This window comes from Myxine glutinosa, chromosome 7, assembly GCF_964187855.1.
Source record: "Myxine glutinosa chromosome 7, kmMyxGlut1.1, whole genome shotgun sequence".
NCBI lineage: Eukaryota > Metazoa > Chordata > Myxini > Myxiniformes > Myxinidae > Myxine > Myxine glutinosa.
In genome coordinates this window covers 110,227,450-110,249,969 of record NC_136267.1, presented here as the reverse complement: position 1 = coordinate 110,249,969, position 22,520 = coordinate 110,227,450, and the positions used below count along the sequence as shown (strand labels likewise).

Sequence of the window (22,520 nt, the reverse complement as noted above, 5' to 3'; positions counted from 1 at the left end):
TTTGTTCTTGTCTGGCACTGCAATGTCATGGTCTTTACAGAATTCTGTAATTTACTTCCCCATATCATTTGAGCCTTCGTCACTTCTGAGTTTTTCAAGGTACACTTTCATTATGCGTTTGCAAGCGTGGTGCTGATCATTTGAAGTCCAAGGCCTTCATCCACCGCTTGGAGTACCGCTCTTCCCTCTAGGCTGGAGCCCCTGCCTCACATGTTGCTCAGTTTGACATGAAAACCAAGGCCTTCAATATCATTGGAATTTCCCAATATTAAGCTAAGTCTATCACTTTACCATCACAGACAGGTTCGTGGTCTCTGTCTTCTACCTCCCTTTGTCGTCTTGCACCCTCTACCCTTTCCAAGATCTGTCCCCTCCCCCTGACCCACCCCAGGTTTTTGCAGGGTACACGTGATCTGCCAGTAACCCCCTCTTGGAGAAACCTTTTTTTTGTTTCCTGTAAAACCAACTTCCTCAGTCTCCTCAATCTCATTCTTCCCTCCAAGTCTTGAAGACAGCTGTTTACCACAATCACAGATCATTCCCCATTCACAACTGACGTTTCCTCCCCCCAAGACCGTCTCTTTCCAAGTTTCCAGGTTTTCCCTCCTGAGAGTTTTTGGCGGTGTCCATCTTGTTCACCCCTTGCCTTCATTCTCCTCCATCTCTCTCTAGTTTCTCCCTCAACCCTGCTGTTCCTTTTGTTCTGTTACATTCTGATCTGTTCTATGTTCCTCCACAGGCCTCGACATTGTATACGAAAAAACCCCTCAATCTTAGTTATTATGGGCTCCTTCGGAGTGTGGCACCGAGGCACCGTTGAAAACCCATTATTGCATGCAGATGCTCAGACCAACCCTGAAGTACTATTTCTATGGTTGAGTACACAACTCTCAACCTAAAATAGTCAAACTGTTCGTTAAAAAATAAATAAATAATTGAGCAGGTTTATTGGCAGTTGATGCATTTTGCAAATCAATTTTTGAAAATCACTGTGTATACTCTTGTACATTGGTAAACATATGCAAGCATCATGCTAAACATACTGCTTACATTGGGTATTTTAATATTGATATCAAGGCTCACGGAAGAACAAAATATCGCACGAGTGATTCGCAGAATTCTTTTTGAAATTTCTTTTCTTTTGTACCTTTTTGATCAAAGACAACCAAACTGAAAATAAGTACTGAAAACGTTTTTTGAGAAATGAAATCCCAATCAAAGAACATTGGAGCTTTAAATTATGGCTGGGATTGTGATCAGTGGACAGAATTGCTCGTAGAAGTTAGAAAACAGCTGTGGCCATGAAACCTTGGCACTAAACTCAACGTTTGGTCCCAACCTCCGATCTCAAAATCTGTGACTTTGAAACAATCAGTCATGCTTTAGCAAGGGACCATCCAAGGAATAAATACACAAACGGATAGAGGAAGAGGGAAAGGAAAGTCAAAAGTTGTTTGGAGCAAGAAGTGAGAATGGGAATACTGTATATGAAAAAAATAATAATAAAAAAAAAAAAAAGGTGGCAGAGGCCAATTCCAGAATTGTTTTGCATACTTAATATGTATATAACCTGCCACATGGTCAATGATGAAAAATACTTTTAAAGCGCGAGAATTGCGAAACAAAAATATGAGGACAATTCAGCCAAACAAAAACAAAAACTAACCCTGACATTGCACAAACTGACGATTATAATACAAGGCAATTCATTGTGTGTTAAATAAAGTGAGAAATTAAATTAGTTATTAAAAGGGACAAAGGTCACATACGAAGAATGCTTACAAAACAGATTTACCACATTCAAATACCTGCACAAGAGGCAAACGGTTAATCTCTCTCCTTTTGCATTCTGCAAATTAAACATTACATTAATTGGCACCAATAGATATTGAATGAAATACCGAATTGCATCCCTTTCTTGAACCCGATGACCGAGGCCCAACGATTCAACACCAAGGTCTGCGGGTGCTGTGTACCATTAACGTAATAGGCTAAAGGTCGTGTAAATGTCTGGCTCGAGCTTCTTTGGTAGCAAAAGCCATGTGGAAAGCTTCGACCCCACAGTTCTGTCGGTTATGGGAAAACCATGGAATTAAATGGCTTCCTCTTTTCGGTCTGAGCAAAGAATACGCTTTGCTTGTCATTCCTTTAAGGTCCAGGTTGACGAACCTTTTCAGGTCCAAGGTCTGAGATCACCCTTCAAAAAAGGACCAGGATAAAGTTTGCTCCAAAGTCCCAGATCCAGAACCAAAGCATTCCTTCCAGGAAACTTCTTTGTCCAAGACCAAACGGTTCCAAGTGTGCTCCCACATTTTGCATCGTAAGACTACATCTGGGAATGCTGCACATAGGTTGTACAATTTCATGCTTTAGTACGTGAGGAAAGTTCATACCACACACCATGTCAGCTCACACTTCAATTAAGTTAATTAGTCTGCGTTGCAGAGGCGCTTGTGTAATCCTGCGACAAAAGGCGTTTGTGTATCATCCCTGAGCTATGCCACTAATGCAGTGGAACCCCACTGTGGAGAAATGGAGGTAAATAGAGTATCGAGGTAGTAGTCACCGTGACTGCAAATCCGCAGATTCAACTGTGACTCAGATACTCATCTCGAAGGCACACCACGGCTCCACGGTGCAAAGGTGAGAGCTAATGCTCAAAGCTCGACCCTTCATCGATGTATGGGATTTCTGAATTGTCATCCAAGATGGGCTGAGAGTGCCTCCAAGAGGTTTTCTCCTCTTCTCTTCGCTCCTTCTCTCTTTCCATGAGGGCAGCTACGGTGGCAAGAGAGTGACGCCCTGCCCTGCTTCGCCGCACTGAGCTGCTGACACGAAGCATCACGGGGACAGACGCACCAATGACCCAAGAGGACAGTGTTGGACCTGGAGGAATAAAATGGGTTACAGTGCATGTAAATGCTTTTGTTTGTTTGTATACAGTGTCAAGGATTGCGGAGGAACGAGAAAACACAACAGATCATGGCATGACAGAATGAAAAGAACAGGAGAAAGAGAGAGAGAAAGAGAGAGAGAGAAACAACAACAAACAACAACATGCATTTTAAGGCCATTTTCCCTGCTAGAGCGGGGGTTAGCCTTGCAGTCCCCATGACAATCTTCTCCATTTTGCCCTATTTTCTGCATCTCTCCTTGTTAACCCCCTTGCCCGCATTTCGTCTTCCACCATATTTAGCCAAGTCTTTCTCGGTCTTCCCCGTCCTCTACTTCCTTCTACATTCATTTTCATCACTCTTCTCAACCAGTCACTTTCATCCTTCCTCAACACATGACCAAACCATCTCAACCTGTTCCTCTTCACAGCATCAATCACAGGCAATATTCCCATCATCTTTCGCAATTCATAATTTGTCTTCCTCTCTCTCAACGATACTCCGCACATCCACCGAACCATACACCTTTCCCTTCAGCTTCAACGACACTCCCCTCCTCATCAGCACGCCACTCAGTTCCCGAAACTTCTTCCATGCACATCTCACTCTAGCAACCGTTGCCGAGTCTGATCCACCTTCTCCATTCAGCATGTCTCCGAGGTAGCAAAATGTTTTCACACCTTCCAGTTTCACGCCGTCTCCAAGATCCAACTCAACATTTCCTCCATCTGCAGCTCCCTCTGTGCACACCTTACATTTGAATGTAGTTGCCGCACTGGTTAATGACCCTCTCAGACCACTACATTTTTGATGAACCCACTCAGCGCACATTGTACATTGAATGGAGTTCACTCCGACACCCTTCCTGCACACAGCACATGGCCACTTCCCAGTTCTTTCCACCTCACCACATGCTTTACCACTTGCCATCACCTTCATCTTTCCTATATTCACCTTCAGACCTTTTGTCTCCATACATTCCTTCCACTTGTTCATCTTTTCCTTCAGTCCATCCATACCTTCCGCAATCAACACCAGATCATCTGCATACAACAACTCCCACGGTAAACCCTCCTTTACGTTCTGAGCCAGCACCTCCATCACAGCTACAAATAGTAGTGGACTTAGTACCTACCCCTGATGCACTCCCACCTTCACCTCAAACTCACCACTGTTCCCGTCCTTCGTCCTTACATCTGTGCGCTCTTTTGTACATTGCCATCACTACTCTGATCAACCATTCCTCCACTCCTAACTTCCTCAATGCCCATGTCAATACTTCGTGTGGAACCCTATCGAATGCTTTCTCCAGATCAACAAACCCAAGAAACAACTTCTTCCTCTTCTCCATGTACTTATCCTGAAACTGCCTCACAATAAAGAGCGCGTCTATCGTTCCTCTTCCTGGCATAAATCCAAACTGCATTTCGTCGATCTTCACCTTCTTCCTTATCCTCCTCTCCAACACCCTTTCCAATACCTTCATTCCATGCTCCAATAACTTTATCGCTCGGTACGAGCCACACTCCAGAGGGTCACCTTTCCCCTTGTATAGAGGGACGAGGGTACTCAGTTCTCAATCCACTGGAATGCGGCCTTCTTTCACCACCAGATTACAGATCTGTCATTCTCTTCACACCCCAACTTCCTGCTGCCTTCAACATATCTCCCACAACTCCCGTCGGCCCTCCCGCTTTTCTACTCTTCATTGCTTTTATCGCTTCCTCAACTTCCTTCTCAGTTATCTTCTCTGCCGGTCCTAAAACTGGGTTACTCTCGATGTTGCCATCCCATTAATTCTCTGTATTCAACAGCATTTCCATATATCTTTTCCATCTTCCTTTAATGCCATCTGGGTCCACAACGATTTGTCCCACTTCATCCTTCAAACAAGTCACCCCCATCACATCACACCTCTCTTTCGCTATCTGCTTTGCAATCCTGAATACTGCTCTATGACTCTCTTCCGAATCCAAGCGTTCTCCGAACATTTTCCTCCATGCCTCCTGCGCCTTTGCTACCTCTTTCCTTGCAGCCTTCTTGGCTGCCTTATAACTTTCATGCTCTGCTTTTTCTGCTCCCGTAACCTTCGCCTTCTGCTACTCCTCGAACTTCTTCCTCTTCTCGTCCTACCACACACATACCTCACCAACGGCTCCCAACAGACTATCTTTCATTGACATCCAACCACGTTCAAGCTCAACCACATCATCCTCTACCCTACTCAGCCTCTCTTTAAATGCCTCCCTCATTGTCACCTCTTTCAACCTCCACACCTTCATTCTCGGTTGGTACTTCACCCGCCGAGCTCTCCTCGCACCTTTCACCCTTATGTCGCAGACAACCAAGTGGTGCTGTGAAACAGCCTCCTCCCCCAGGATCACCTTTGTGTCCCGGAGGTGCCCCCATCTCGCCTACGCACCATCAGGTAGTCAACGGTTGTCGTCGACCCACCTGACGTGTATGTAACAAGCTTATTATCCTCTTTCTGGAACTGAGTATTACAATTCAACAAATCAGCTCCATCAGCAAACTCCAAAATCCTTTCACCTTCTCCATTTCTCACACCATATCCGTAACCCCCATGAACTCCCTCAAAACCGTCCATACTCCTTCCAACATGTCCATTTAGGTCTCCTCCTACCACAACAACTTCCTCATCTTTCACGTTTTCCATCAGCTTCTCTATCGCACACCAGAACTTGTCCTTCTCTTCATCACTCAAGAAAGAGAGAGAGAAAGAGAGAAAGAGAGAAAGAGAGAGAGAAAGAGAGAAAGAGAGAAAGAGAGAGAGAAAGAGAGAAAGAGAAAGAGAAAGAGAGAGAGATCAAGGGATACACCAACATGATGGTTGAGGAACACAACAGAGGGAGACTTCGAAAAATAAGGGATGTGGGGAAAAATGAGAGCAATGGAAGGTCACAGTGGGTGAACAAGATTGATCCAGCCACAAACTCTCAATCATCTTCATCGGCGGAGGCATAAAAAATAGCGACAATGCCCCCACACTCACCAGGTAGAACCAAGGGTTACTCTCCAAAAACATCCAAAATTCTGTTGTATATTTTTGAAAGCCCGCTTGGAGTTTGCAAAAAAGCACCAAAAGGACTCTCAGACTGTGAGAAACAAGATTCTGTGGTCTTTCACGTGTCTTTCACTGAGGAGAGGCTTCCGTCTGGTCACTCTGCCATAAAGCCCAGATCGGTGGAGTGTTGCAGTGATGGTTGTCCTTCTGGAAGTTTCTCCCATCTCCACACAGGATCTCTGGAGCTCAGCCAGAGTGACCATCGGGTTCTTGGTCACCTCTCTTACCAAGGCCCTTCTCCCCCGATTGCTCAGTTTGGCCAGGTGGGGAGGCAACTCCAGGCAGAGTCCTGCTTGTTCCAAACTTTTTCCATTTAAGAATTATGGAGGCCACTGTGCTCTTGTGAACCTTCAATGCAGCAGAGATTTTTTTTGTAGGCTTCCCCAGATCTGTGCCTCGACACAATCCTGTCTCTGAGCTCTGCAGGCAGTTCCTTCGACCTCATTGCTTGGTTTTTGCTCTGATATGCATTGTCAGCTGTGAGACCTTATATAGACAGGTGTGTGCCTTTCCCAATCATGTCCAATCAATTGAATTTACCACAGGTGGACTCCAATCAAGGCTGGAGAAACGTCGCAAAGATGATCAAGAGAAATGGGAGGCACCCGAGCTAAATTTCAAGTGTCATAGCAAAGGGTCTGAATACTTATGTAAATGTGATATTTCAGTTTTTTATTTTTAATAAATTTGCAAAACTTTCTAAAATCCTGTTTTCTCTTTGTCATTATGGGGTATTGAGTGTAGATTGATGAGGGGAAAAATGAATTTAAACGATTTCAGCATAAGGCTGCAACATAACAAAATGTGAAAAAAGTGAAGGGGTCGGAATACTTTCTGAATGCACTGTAAATCAAAGATGGCAATATCGAGTATGTGTGGTCACCTTTTAACCTTTTACCACCTTTTAAACGTACGTACCATTTTAAAGTTTATGAAGACACATTCATGGTCTTATAGCACGAATGAATGAATGAATATGAATGATCGTTTTAAGGCATGGCTGGCGGACTCCACGCATGGCTGGCGGACTTCCTCTCTGGTCGTAGTCAACATGTGGCCCTGAATGGGTTTCTCTCATCTCCTCTTCCTGTTCAGGCTGGAGTTCCCCAAGGTCGTGTTCTGGGCCCTGTGCTTTTTCTGGTCTTCATCAATGATCTCTCTGACTCTCTTGAAAATCCTCTCTATCTCTTTGCTGACGACTCTACTCTCTGTCGCTCCATTCCTCATCCCTCAGATCGGCAGTCTGCAGCCTCCTCACTCTCTGCAGACCTGGACAAAATCACAGACTGGGCAAACAAATGGAACATGTCTTTCAATCCTGATAAATCTCACACTCTTACGATGTCTCTCCGAAAAGACCGACTGGACAACCCTCCCATCCACTTTCTGAATAATCCTCTCCAAGAAGTTCTGTCACTCAAGCTTTTGGGTCTCACTATTTGCCATGATCTTTCCTGGGAAAACCACATTTCAAATCTGGCCTCCAAAGCCAGTCGCCGACTGGGCATCCTCCGTCGTGCGAAGTCCTTCCTTGGCACACCTGAGCTCCTCACCACATACAAGGCTTTCATCCGCAGCTCTATGGAATACTGCTCTCCCCTCTGGTCTGGTGCTCCTGCCTCACACCTAGCTCGTCTTCACGCTGTTGAAACCAAAGCGTTCAGAATCATTGGAATCTCCCGCGATGAAGCTAACTCCAAGGGCCTTTCACTCACTCACCGCAGGCAGGTTGGTGGTCTTTCCGTCTTCTACCGACTCCTCTCTGGCCTTGCCCCCCCAGCTCTCTCTGGGCTCTGTCCCCCAAATATTCCTACAGGTCGCACAAGATCGGCCTGCAACCCTCTTGTGGTTAAACTGCCAAAATCAAGACTTTCTGCTCACCTTCACTCCTTCATTCCTCTTTTCTCCCGCCTCTGGAACAAACTCCCTCACTCTCTTCAATCCCACTCCACCCTCCAGGTCTTTAAAACAGCTGTTCACCACCATCTCTTATCCTCCCCCATCCAAAACCTTGATCTTTTCTACCCCCGCTAATTTGGGTCCCCTTGTGTTTTATACCTCTCCCCCCCCTCCCCCTGCCTCCTCCCCCCAAGCCCTCTCCCTCCCACACTTCTCCCTGCTCTCAAATGTTGTGGTTGTGTGCTTCCCCTTCTCTCCCCATCTTGTCTTCCGTGCCCTCTTTTTGTATATTTTGTTTGTCTGGTTGATTTGTTTGTGAAATAAATGTTAGCTCTTTCACGAGCCTCGATTCAGTATACAAAAAAAAGAAAAAAAAAAAAAAAAAGAAGGCCATTTTCCCCACTAGAGCGGGGGTTAGCCTTATAGCACGAATGTATCGATTAATTACCAAGAAATGTATAGAACCATAATATACAAAAAAACACTGCACTGACAGACTAAATATTTCATAATATGCTTACTAGTAATCAGTACGCTGAATGAGGATGTTGTTTGTCGCCAGCCAAGAAACACGGGAGGTTTAGCCCCTTGTGCACACGAGGAAGCAGACAGCCGTGCGATGCTTCATGTTGCTGATGTAGCCAAACAACACAACACTCTTCTCATCCGTACTGTGGACAGTGATGTAGTTGTTCTGGCAGTGTATGTATATAAAAAGCTACAAGTGACACTGGATGCTCTATGGGTGGCGTTCAGCACAGGCAAGCATATGTGCATGGTACCAGCTCATGATATCTCAGCTGCAATTGGTCCTGAGAAGTCCATTGCTCTTCCAATGTTTCATGCCATTACTGGGTGCGATACGACCTCTTGCTTTGCTGGCAGAGGAAAGAAGACTGCTTGGGATACATGGAGCATGTGCCCTGAGGTTACAATGGAGTTAATGAAGCTGATGGAACAACCACAAAATGTCAGATGTTGATGCTATTATTGATGTTCTGGAGAGATTCGTCGTACTTTTTTTATGACCGAACAAGTTCTAAACACCATGTTGATGAGCTCAGGATCGACCTATTCACACGGAAAGGCAAAGACGTGAGCAACATTCCACCGACCAAGGGTGCTCTACTTAGGCACACTAGACGAGCAGTATACCAGGCCGGTCACATCTGGAGTCAGGTGCTTGAAGCAAAGGTTACGCCTCCACAACCGGACGGATGGGGATGGACTCGTAGTAGTGATGGAAACTGGGATGTTCTTTGGAGCAGTCTTCCTGAAGCCAGCAGAGTTTGCAGAGAACTTATTCGATGCGGTTGTACCAATGGCTGTCGAACAAACTGCAAATGCACAAAAGCAGCCCTGCCGTGTACAGCTTTGTGCGAATGTGGGGGTTCTTCCCATGATTAGTTCATGTGATATCTGGCATTTCACATTTGATGGTAAACCTAACTGACTCATGGCACATTGGTATCTACAACAATAAGTAACTCGGCTTCGTATTCGTTTTGACTGTTATTTTTTTAATAGCACTATAAGTTTAATTTACGGTACATGTATCTTATATTTCATCAATACAAAAAGCAATACAAAGACCACCAAATGTTGTGTCTCTGTAAACTGGAAAAGGGCACTTATGTTCCAAAAGTGGTACAAGACGTGATCACACAAACTCATAATTGCCTTCTTTGAATTCTATGACCCCAAAAACCTATATATAGGCACCAGAATTAAGATTCTAGGCCTCTTGGTTGTTGAGTTATATAGTATTTTAGTATTAGACATATTGTCCCAGCCCTACTTTGTCATAGGCCAAAACTGGGATGGCACTAGATCTATTTTTTCTTGTAATGGCCAAGTGATGATATGTACCAAGTTTGATGCTTTTATCAAAAAGTGAACGATTCTTCCCCCGATCCGCTCTACTACAAGCCCGATGGTGGTTTGGTACCTCACTTCCTTTGCAAGCCGCACAATCCGAGATATCAAATAAGGATGTGTCGGAGCACAGACTACGTCCTAATGATGGGTGTAGGTCTCACGAAGTCTTGGCGCATTATGCCAGGAACCATTGCAGAGCAAATCTCGAAGGTGCTCGGCCATCTTCGGCAGCGGTGGTGCTGGGCCAGTGATATTGATCCTGCGGCACCGGTAATCCATCTCCTCAAATGGCTTTGCACTATCGATGCCCAGGCTGTTGTTTGGGCCAGGCCTGATATAGGTGCCAGTGTTGAGAGACAGAGACAGAGAGAGAGAGAGAGAGAGAGAGAGAGAGAGAGAGAGAGAGAGAGAGAGAGAGAGGCAGAGAGGAAGTACCCCACCCCATCTTCTTGCAGTAGGGGGAGGGGAGTCGGCCCAACATCACATTGCAGCGACACCTGGGTGGACCTAATGGTCCAGCTCACGTGGCTATTATCCCAGGTGGCTTGGATTTCCATAAATTAACACTCATGCTGTTCCATCCAGAGAAAGCTACATGAAGCAACGAAGAAAAAAAAGCTACACAAGGTAAGCCCGTTGCTGTTTCAAACCCTACCCGGGTTCTTCTACAGCTGCAAACATTGACAAGTAGTACATGCCTGACAATCCCAAGGAAGTAATATTTTCAGGTTTAACATCCAACTTCTACATTTCCATTCACCAAATGAAAACAGTACAACAACATTACCTACCTACTAAACATACTACAGCAAAGGGGAGGTGGGTGTAAGAGACATAACCTACTCAGAATTGAGGTGCATTCGTCGAGGAGGCTCTCAGAGCTATCCGTGTTTCCTACAGAACCACCTTCATCATCAGACACCAGGGGCTCCAGCATCACCATCCGCAAAGTGAGTTCCTCCCTGGTGTTGGACAAGCAAACAAATAAACATATTTTTTTTAAACCTTGAAAGTGAAAAATTAATCAGAAGGCAACTTTGCTTCATCAGTAATTAGCTTTGAAACACTTGTGAAAAATTCTGGGAGGATGTCCTTATGTGATGGTGAGATCAAATGTTGGCATGCAGCTGGTGAGACCTCATGACATTTGGTATTTGCAGTAATGTGATGTCCCCACCCTCACCTTGAAATAGTATTTAGCACCTGGTACATGATGCCTGCACAGTCTGGATAAAGACCACTTGTTGGTCAAAGCTTCAGCCAGAGCCTTGGCTGCCAGGCTGCTATTTGAGGTGGTGGGCAGCTATACTTCATTTTTCTAACCTACCTTGATAAAGTACATACTGTATTTTAAAAATAGGGGCAATACCCATAGGTGCTCACCTGGTAGAATAAAGCAGTATACTATACCGACTAAAGTTATTTTAAACAGTATCATGGTACTTTAAACAAATTTCAATGGTTGCTAGAAGACAGCAGCATGTAGAATCATACTAACGTAATCACCATGACTTTAAACAATCAAACAAAAAAAAATACTTCCCTCCCCTCCACAACTGGATCTACAGGAGGAGGGAGGGGAAGCGTTGCTCCCCCAAAATAGGTATTTGCTTCCTCCTCAGAAACTACATAAGCAATTCCAATGAAACTTGACCACAACCTTCATCACCCATGATGTACCAAAGTTTGTCAACCGCATGAAAAAAACGAGGTCTATGTAATTATTTTCAGTCACCATCTCTTCATTTGTTGGTTGTTTGGGCCCAGTGGTGTTTCACTAGGCCCCCAGTGATGTTCATAATATTTTCGAATAGTCAAACTACGTCCCCAGTGGTGTTTGTTGGTTCACGAGTTATCAAGTGACCACTTTATTCGTCATGTGTGTGCGTCTGTCTGTCTCTGTGTGTCGGTCTGTCCGCAGCATAACTACCCGATGATATCATCCGATCTTAATGAAACTTGGATGGGAGGTTGATATCATGATCTAGTTGTGTCCTGCCTAGAGTGGGCGTATTGCGTCCATTGTGGGCGGAGCCACGCCTGAAAAAGATGTCTTTTTAGGGTGTAATCGAGTTCAAGCTACATCTTCTCTGAGGGGTTTGGTGGAATCTGACAGGGGTTTCGATATTTGGTTCGGCCAATGTCATGTGTCTAGCACCAACGGAGCTCGATTTTTATTTTATTTTATTTTTCATTTTATTTATTTATTTATTTATTATTATTTATTATTTTCATTTCATTTTTCACCGAATTTTCGGTATTGTGTAGTTAACTAACCTCATAACTGATTATACATTATTTTATATCTCATTTCAAGGTCAGTAACCTTCATTTTGACATTTCCGGGCCTGGCCTGTCCGGGCCTGTTTCGGTTACAGTCCGTCCTTTGTCATTGAATACCGCTCGCTCGTGAACCATCGTCGTCTCCTGACTTGTAATAGTTTATAATGGTCAATCACTACGCCCCTACTGGTGTTTATAATAGTTAATAAGAGTCAATCACTATGCCCCCGGTGGTGTTTATAATAGAGGACATGGATTTGTCCCCCCCATTGGAGGAAGACCCTCTCATGTTCAGGCCGTTGGTGCTCCTAAGGTTGGCAGCAAGTGCCCCGGAAGCATTGACCGAAAGAGAGTGGCAATCATATATGTGGCAAAATTGCATGCTTGGTCAGGGTCCCCCAGATAGCTCAGATGACAGAGCACTTGTATGGTTTGCCAGAGGACCTGGGTTTGATTCCTGGTCTGGGCATGTAATTTTCCCACATACATCAATTTAATTATGAGGTATTATGTGTCGATCAGTGACAAAAGTCTCAATTTAATCAATTTTAAATTCAGGCTGTAACACAACAAAATGTGAGAAAAGTAAAAGGGTGTGAATACTTTCTGAAGGCAATGTATTTCCTGGTAACAATAGAAATGATGTGTGAATGATCAATCCTTGTGCATGCAAGTAAATACATGGTCTTAGCATTGAACCCGTTGCTTCGCTAATGGTAGTTAAAAAAACATAGCTTGGATAATCTATCTATAATTCCAGTAATCTCTGTGTGTTTGTTTGTTTGTCTGTGACCGCTGTTTCTCGACAACCACGGGTCCGATATACTTTAAACTTGCCAGGTATATTGCTGGGGACCCGAGGATGTGCCTTTTCAAGGTTTCATATTAATCGGACAATTACTTACCGAGCTATGTCCAAAAAACGATTCAACCAATCAGAGAGCAGCGAGCTATCGCGTGTGCCGAACGTGGCGAACACACTCTGCCTCGGATGGCACATTTGAGAGCGTATTCATTTATTTCCCGTCGGCAAACTATGTTGGCGCTATGTTGGCGTTAAACGATGTTTTAAAACTAATTAAAACCCCGGGGGGATTGTCACTGTACTCGCAAGCCGTTCGCCGTTCGCTTTGGCGTTGCGAATGGACCAAAACATTTCATGGACCAAACCATTTCATGTAAAGCGTTCGCCGTTCGCTTTGGCGTTGCGAATGGACCAAAACATTTCATGAACCAAACCATTTCATGTAAATAGAGGGGGGGATATAATTTTAGATATAGATATAGTACGGGCATGCCCTAGTATGTTACAATACAGTTAATATTTGCAATTTTTTTTGATTCCCTAAACATTTTGTTTACTGCTAACAACCCAGCGTTAATTTTAGTAATATGTACACTTGTTCAGCAAAACACAATATTAACTAGAACGGCACTCAGTAGAGAGCATACCTCCGCCTGGTTGGCCACATCACTCAATGGTGAAGAATCACTGAAAAAATTCTACTAGCCGCATCCGGATCCGAATCTTCACCAAAATTGAATCTAGTCTTCCTTGTCAAACACACCACTTGTCCACCAAGTTTCGTCCAAATCCATCTGTAACTTTTTGAGATATCCCACTATGTATCGTTTTTGGCCCCATCTCCCAATGGTGAAGAATCACTTTTAAAATTCTACCAGCCAGATACGAATCTGGATCTTCATCAAAATCTAATCATTTCGTCCTTGTCACATATGATACCTCTCTGCCAAATTTCGTCCGAATCTGTCCATAACTTTTGAGATATCTTGTTCACAAACAAACAAACGGACAGACAGGGGTGAAAACATAACCTCCATCCTCCTTTGGTGGCAGAGGTAACTAGAACTGCCACTTTACAACTGCTCGCAGTGATGAACGGTATCCTTCGCCTTCCCGCTTTGATACAACCCCGCTTTAATTGAACACGCTTTGATACAACTCTGCTTTCTTCAGACACGCTTTGATACAACCCCGCTTTGATACAACCCCGCTTTCATCGGACACGCTTTGATACAACCTCGCTTTGATACAATCTCGCTTTGATACAACCTCGCTTTGATACAACCTCGCTTTGATACAACCTCGCTTTGATACAACCTCGCTTTGATACAACCTCGCTTTGATACAACCTCGCTTTGATACAACCTCGCTTTGATACAACCTCGCTTTGATACAACCTCGCTTTGATACAATCTCACTTTGATACAACCTCGCTTTGATACAACCCCGCTTTCATCAGACAAACTTTGATAAAACTCCGCTTTGATACAACCCCGCTTTCATTGGACCTGCTTTAATACAACCCCGCTTTGATACAACACAACCTCGCTTTCATCATAACTCGCAACGCAACCCCTCGCTATCCCACTTTCATCATAACTACAGATACACTGAAAAGTCACATTACTGGACAAGATAAATGTAGAGTTTCTTCTTCTTCACACAATAACTTCTACCTTCCAGACCGTACAACCAATGATGTTGGAATTTTAAACACTTAATCCCCTTGTCAATGTCTACATTACTTTAAAGTTTCACGTTGATCAATCAAGCGATTCAAGAGATGAAATTTTAAAAAGATTTCCCTTCAAGCATTCATGGCTGCCAATCCGAAAAACAAATCGTGTTGAAATTTTCAACACTTTTTCCACTTGATGACATCTACACTGCTTTAAAGTTTCACATTGATCAATAAAGCGGTTCAAGAGACATAACTTTATGAACATTTTCATTCAATCATTTATCGCTGTCAAACCATGTGACCAATCGCAAATTCCAAAAGACCATTTTACCATCCAGACATGGGGAATAAATTGTGAGGTTTCCCCTCGATATGATCAAAACTGAAGGAGGAGATAGGTTTTTAAGGTTTAAGCTCCAAAGCATCATAACTCCAAAACCATGTAAATTTATGACGTCATGGTCGCTGAACTTTTTGTTCGTCATTGGTATGTGATTATGCATGCAAAGTTTGGCCTCAATCTCTTCAGCCGTTTCAGAGAAAAGGGTTTTTAGTGGTTTTTAAGGCTTTTTTCTTAAAACAATATGGCGGCCGAACCGTGTGACCCACGACGTCATAATTATATATTTTTTTCCTTCATCAATTTATCAATAGATGATACTCAAGAAATTTAATCCTGATCGGATGAAATTTTGTACTTGTTGAATTATGACATCATAATGGAGGCACCTATGACATCATTATTCAACTAGAACGCCACTCAGTAGAGTGCATACTCCCGCCATGGGTCAAGTTGGAATAGTACGATTTCACAAAAGTTTGAGGGAGTAGTTCAGTGACAACACAAGAAAAGACAACACAAGACAGACACTGCACAGATGTATATATATTTAGAATACAGCAATACCCCGTTTTACGCCATTTCGACCTACGTCAAATCCGACTTTATGCCACTCTTCTAGAGTAAATTTCAGTTCAGCGAACGTCATTATGTGCGACTTTACGTCACTCCGACATCACAATAGGAGGACGTGAAAAATATATATTTAAAATAAATAAAATAGTACATAAAAATTAACAATAAAAGAAGCTAAAAAAACAATTTAAAATACAATAAAAAGCACATTAAAATATATTTAAAAATGTACGTATACGTACGCGTAGCTGCTGGTTCTCATTCAAAACAAAGGCGACGCCATATGCATTTTGTCCTGTGCTGTGGTCGTGTGCTTGCTTTGCCTTTCGCTGTTATTTTTGTGATTATTCCTTTACTGTGTAAAGGTTCCTTTACTGTGAAAAAACAACCAACGCAACGTGGCAACGGCGAAACATGACGACGATGCCGGCTCAGACGACCGTGACCGTGTCATGCCTCGAGCTGGGGTGCCTCGTCGGGCACCTCGCCGGCATCCGGCGTCGACGAACCGATCGACGTGTTCATGTGCACATGTGCATGGATTTGCAAATGCCTGCCTGTACGTCGTCGTTTCTGCGTATATCGCATCGTCCAAAAAAAAAAGAAGCAAGCAACTTCGGCCGCTCAAGGAAAGATGGGGCACGCCTACGACTAGGAGGCGAGCGTCGATCCCCGGGGTGGCCGGGTTCATGGAACCCTGAGCTCGTTCGTTCATCACAGACGACACGACACGACCACCGGTTAAACTGCTCGGACACGTTGGGTAAAGCACGCCGTGGTGAAGCGGGCCGCGGAGCCACTCGACACACAAGCCAGCTCACGGTCGACACGTCCATGCCGGTCACCCTGTTTGAGGAGAAGACCCGACCGATAGAAAACAACGGAGGGACTCCCGACGGGGCGCGGCAAAGATTCAGGGCGAAGCCGCAGCCTCCTCCAGTTATTTACTCTAGTTTTACGGTGTTTGTCTTCATTTTAAGGCATTATATGCCCAGTTTACGTCAAAAACCGAGTTACGTCACGGCTTATGGAACCAATTAATGACGTAGGCCGGGGTATTGCTGTGTATAGAAGATAATGTTAAAAAAAACAAGGCAATTTCACTTACATTTTTGGATTCAGCGTTCAATTCTATATAAGTGAGTGTATTTTGAGGCATGTTTGACTTCAAATAAAATTGTAAGCCAGGAAAAAACGTTCGTTTCATTCATTCCTTAGGGATACCTACAACATGTAAAACTGGCCCAAACGTGAAAACAAAACTCGCTCATTTTAAGTCGTACAAACTAATGCGACCACTCATTCTTCTGGGAAGAATCCCGTGCACATGCTTGTCACACTTATAAGTCACCTAATTCTTTATAAGTTCATCAAATACTGACACCGCGATTGACATTCGCTGAGGTAAATGTTGATATCTCTTCTGAGGTACAAAACAACAACAAAAAAACAGTTTTAAAGCATTATACGTATCAAACGATACATTTCATGAAACGGGGAAACCTAATACACACTTTGGTGGTTTTAAAATGACAGAATATGTCTTTATTAGAAAAAAAAAAAGAATATTGAAGACGACGCTGCTAAAAAAAATACAACGCTCTAACGCATAACCATGAGTTTAAACTACATTTACAACAAATATGAAAACTATTTTCATATCACAATGTTAAATATAGAATATATAGAAGATAATGTTTAAAAAAAATGAGCCCTATCTTCCAATGGTAAAAAAATCCTTCAAAAAATTCCTGGATCTGGAATAATATCCTGAGCTTCACCAAAAACTAAGCAATTCTTCCTTATCCCAAGTGCAATCATCCCACCAACTTTCATCCAAATCCGTTCAGAACTTTTCCAGATATCTTGTTCACAAACACACGAACACACACACACACACACACACACACACACACACACACACACACACACACACACACACACGATCGAATGCATTACTACCTGGCGGGAGTAAATATGTTATTCTCCATGGAGAGTTTTTTTTACAATGAGCCATGTATCAATTTTTTCTACGCAGCGCTTTTGGAGATATAATGGTGCAAAGTTTTTCAGTTTTTTCCAAGATGGCGCCCGTACCACGTGACCTATGATGTCATAATTACGATTATTAGATTAAACAGGTGGATGCGCTCCTATGGTGGAAGTTTTCTGTCAATCGGTCCAACTATTGCAGAGAAAATGATTTTTAAAGGAAATAAATCCAAAAAATGGCAGTGGCACAATCAGTCACATGGCCGAAAAAGAAAAAGTGTCGAGTTTCTTTTTATTCCAACAATAACGACTTCTGGCTTCCAGACCGTACAACCAATCATGTTGAAATTTTAAACACTCATTTCCATTGATGACAGCTACATTAGCTTAAAGTTTCATGTCAATCAATGCAGCGGTTTAAGAGATGGAAGGTTTTTAAGATTTTCGTTCAATTATTCATTGCTCATAAACCATGTGACTTATCGCAAATTCCAAATTGAAGTTTTAGCTTCCAGACATGGGGAACATATTTGTAAAATTTCCCCTCGATATCTTCAAAAATTAGGGGGGAGATAAGTGTTAAAGTTTATACCTCATCCTGATGCCTCGCATCTGGCATTCAGCTGTCACCTACGAACGACAGATATGGTGATGGGTTTTGGTGTTCAATCGCCATCAGCGACGGGACGGGTTGGGCGCTGAATACCGGGATGATATGCATGTCTACAGAGACCTAGCCTAGGATTATCCGTCATGGTGTAATGACAGCCCAACAAAAACAGCATGACAGCCAGAAGGATGGACAGATGGAGAAATCCGAACACTTTAATACATAGATAACCAATGACCACCCAAGTTGTCGGCAGTCAGCTGACAAGCCAAATGTGGTGAGAACAGAGTGAAATGTGGCACACATACTTGTCATCTTGAATGATACGAAGTTCCTCCTCCAAGTCATGCTGCTCAACCAGCATGTCTTTAACCACCATCATATCAAGTGCCTTCGCACTGTTCTCATGAGTCTCGGTGCTGTTACCAAAGGAAAGGTCCTGGGGCAAAATCAGACAGTTGCGTTGAGCAACAGAGAATAATGTTTCTATGGTGTATGCAATACACACAGCTCTAAAATAGTTATTAACTGGAACGGTACTCGGTAGAGCGCATACCTCCACCAGGCTGAACAATTTATGTTTTGTATCCCACCGATAGGCCAAATCTAGATTCAGACCCGACCCAAAATCTAACCGGCATGTCCTTGTCACCTGAGCAACTCATCCACCAAGTTTAATCATAACTTGTCCACAACTTTTTGAAATATCATGTTATTTATCGCTTTTCACCTGATCTCTCAATGGTGCAGAAGCACTTAAATAATTATGGTATCCAAATCCATGTTCAGATGTTCCCCACAATCTAATCAATTCATCTTTGTCATGTACCCAACCTCTCCACCAAATTTCATTCCGAATCCGTCCACAACATTTTGAGATATCGTGCTACATATTGGTTTTAGCCCAATCACTCAATGGTGAAGAATCACCTTAAAAATTCTCTGATCCAGATCTTCACCAAAATTGAATCAAGTCTTCCTTCCTTGTCACATATGCAACATCTCCACCAAGTTTTGTCCGAATCTGTCCACAAATATTTGATATATCCTACTATATGTCGTTTTTTGCCCTATCTCCCAATGGTGAAGAATCACTTAAAAACTTCTACAAGCCGGATCCTAATTCGGATCTTCACCAAAATCTAATAATCTCGTCCTCGTCACATACCCTACTTCTCCCCCAAATTTCCTCTGAATCCGTCCACAAGTTTTTGAGATTTTGAGATATCTTGTTCACAGACAGACAGACAAACAGACAGGGGTGAAAGCATAACCTCCATCCACCTTCGACGGCGGAGGTAAAAATGATCAATGGGTATAAGTAGGAACGCTGGAGCGGTAAAAGAGCAAGGGGGGGAAGAATTAATTTCACGGCAAAAAATAAACCACTTTATCCTTCCCTTTATCGATTTAGCAGCAAATTGAAGAAGAAAGAGGTATCAAATCTAAATAAAGAGTATCATAGGAATTACACATACATCATGATGCTCACGATCCAAACGGAAGTACCTACTAGTCAGGTTCACTTTGTAATTTCGTTGGAATTTTTGGGGGATTTGGAAAACTATATATTTTTGGAAACTATATTGTATAGTCAGTCAGAAAACCAATGTTGCTATTTGCACAGACTCCTGTATGGCGGCCATCTTGGATTTTCAAAATTGCCGCCGTAGAACTAATAGAACTCAATATCTCAGCTTCTAAATAACATAGAGCTTTGATTCTAACGGCTAAACATACATTTTCAAGGGCCCCGAATCCAATGGTAACAAGTTCGATAAGCTAGACATGACCATAGAGCTCCTATGTGGCGGCCATCTTGGATTTCTCAAACTGGCCGCCGTAAACTTGATGTTTCTCAATATCTCAGCTTCTAAACAACATAAAGCTTTGATTCTAACGGCTAAACATACATTTTCAAGGACCCCGAATCCAATGGTAACAATTTCGATAAGCTAGACATGACCATAGAGCTCCTATGTGGCGGCCATCTTGGATTTTTCAAACTGGCCGCCGTAAAACTGATGTAACTCACCTTCTAAAGAGCACAGAGCTTTGATTCATCATTGAGTAAAGTCATCATCATCCTCATCATCGCTTTCCTTCATCACATCTTGAGAGTCCTCATCATTTTGGCATTGGATGTCACACTGACAAAGGTCTGTACAAGCCAAGTTGTTTGTTCTGCAGGAACATCTAGATGAAGAACAGTCTGTTTTGCACTGACATCTAACCATTTGAATGATGGCCTTGGGGGCTGGAGGCTCCTCAGTTGTGGTTGGTTTCACTTGTCCATCCGTGTCTTTGTAAAAGCCGTTTTGCAGGGGATTCAGCTGAGGATCCTGTTGAGCAATGCTTGCCTGACCCCACACTCTGGCTTGGATATGGACTCTAAGGATGTGCTGCTTGAGAGCTCCAAGAGTAGGAGGAAGCCTGTCACTTTCTGCCATGTGTTTGCAAAAGAGATACCATCGTAGTTCGGGGATGCTGTCGATGTGGATGCCATTTGGAGAGTAAGCAGCGCATACAAAGTTAGCTAGTGTGGACAACATGTCCTCCGTCACTTCAGTTGCATCTGAAAGCATTCGCACGGTGTCTATGACATCTTCACTTGCTTTGAGGTAGACATGCAGCCAGGTTGCTTTGCCTATTTGAGAGAACCTCCCAGTGTTGTCTGCCCCTGTGAAAGCATGAAAGGCTGGCAACACCTTTGCTCTTTCGACCCCTAGAGCTGTCCACAGTGGCTCTATTTGAAGTATTCCAGAGGCCATGGAAATGGATGTATTCCTCAGCAGTAGGTCATAGTTTGCTATGACTAGTACCAGGACATCTGTGTCGGGAGAGAAGAACACCAACTGCGCATCATGTGGGTTTCGCTGGGATGCCAGCACGGCCTGGTGGATCAACAGGGTGTCAGCTTCTTCATGGTTGTTGTCCTCGAAGAGCAGGTCACTGTTGCTCCTAGTACGCCCTGAAGCAGACGTGATGATCAACTTGGATGAGTGACTGTTGTATTCTAGAGTTTTCGCTGCCAGATAGTCAGTCAGATCAGCCTTTGTTTTGTCATGAGAAAGGAATCTGCTCATTGGGATGTGTTTGATGTTGGTGTCATCTCTGACTTGATACTGTACTGCATCCTTTCCTTGCCTTCTTTTAGCCCTGGTAGCACTCTTCAGAGAATCGTTTTTGTACGTGTCAAAGACCAGTATGATCTCATCACAATCTTTTGTTAGAGACATGAGTCTGTCATTGAAGCATTCACCCAGATCGTTGACTTTCACTACAGTGGCTGGTTTCTTTGTCAGCTTATGCACAAGTACCATCCCATCCACCAGTGCAATCTTCCGATTTGTAGGTTTACTAGATGTGGATGCCATAGTTCTTGTGTCCATTGGATCTTCTTGTAGAACACTTGCAGCTGGTGTCTGCTGCTGATCTTCGGGGTGAATTTCTGCTCTTGCTAACTTGTCGAGGAGATGAATTAACTTCGACTTGTCAGTGCATGGAAGAATTGTCCCATCTGGAGCGAACAGTGCTCTTGGTGTCACAATGAACTCGTAATTTCCGATGGCATATTTCTGGTTGACGTCTCTGTTTGACTTGGCAAGGACCATGAGCCTTCCGTACAGTTCCTTAGTCTCCTTCAGATCCACAGTCCTGTCTCTGAGTTTCACTGTGGTTCTCTTGTTCCCAGACGTGAACATCTTGTTGTTCTCCTTCTTGACTGGTGCCCAGAGGCTAACATCTCCATTGATACGCTCCGACACGTAGTCTTCATACAACTTCTGACCAGTGACATCAATGTTCAAGATCTGTGGTACATACTCGTCTGGGATGTAAGCATTCGTTATCACATTGTGCAGCTTGTCACCTTCAGTGTCAAATGGATTCCCGTGACTCAGTATCGCAGCCTTGATCTTGTTGATTGCTTCATGCTCCCTCTTGACTGCACTTGGACCAAGGTCATGATGTTCTGTGATCTTGTCACCTTCCAGGCCAAACTGACTCTTGAAGTCTTTTGACAGGCGTGATAATTCTGGTGTAACCATGAAGAATCTCTGTCTAGCATTGGCATTGTTAGAGATGAATTTAGAAGCTCTATTTAGAAGATGAGATCCTGAGAAACATCAATTTTATGGCGGCCAGTTTGAAAAATCCAAGATGGCCGCCACATAGGAGCTCTATGGTCATGTCTCGCTTATCGAACTTGTTACCATTGGATTCGGGGTCCTTGAAAATGTATGTTTAGCCGTTAGAATCAAAGCTTTATGTTGTTTAGAAGCTGAGATATTGAGAAACATCAATTTTACGGCGGCCAGTTTGAAAAATCCAAGATGGCCGCCACATAGGAGCTCTATGGTCATGTCTAGCTTATCGAACTTGTTACCATTGGATTCGGGGCCCTTGAAAATGTATGTTTAGCCGTTAGAATCAAAGCTCTATGTTATTTAGAAGCTGAGATATTGAGAAAAATTAG

General features: G+C 43.4%; 2 protein-coding genes across 3 annotated transcripts in view; one reads left to right on the top strand and one right to left on the bottom strand.

Annotated features, from left to right (window-relative positions):
• Window positions 1-22,520, top strand: part of LOC137431586 (hyccin) — a 576,074-nt gene that overhangs the window by 170,402 nt on the left and 383,152 nt on the right. The window lies entirely within an intron of this gene.
• The window catches only part of LOC137431580 (unconventional myosin-IXb), a 232,539-nt gene continuing 210,947 nt past the window's right edge, over window positions 929-22,520 (bottom strand). For both annotated transcript variants that reach the window (XM_068123054.2, XM_068123055.2), the window contains exons 45-47: window positions 18,352-18,482; window positions 10,600-10,718; window positions 929-2,886 (exon numbers count right to left, since the gene is read on the bottom strand). In XM_068123054.2, coding sequence (XP_067979155.2) covers window positions 2,651-2,886; window positions 10,600-10,718; window positions 18,352-18,482 — 486 coding nt within the window. In that variant the 3' untranslated portion in view covers window positions 929-2,650. The remainder of the gene's footprint in view (window positions 2,887-10,599; window positions 10,719-18,351; window positions 18,483-22,520) is intronic.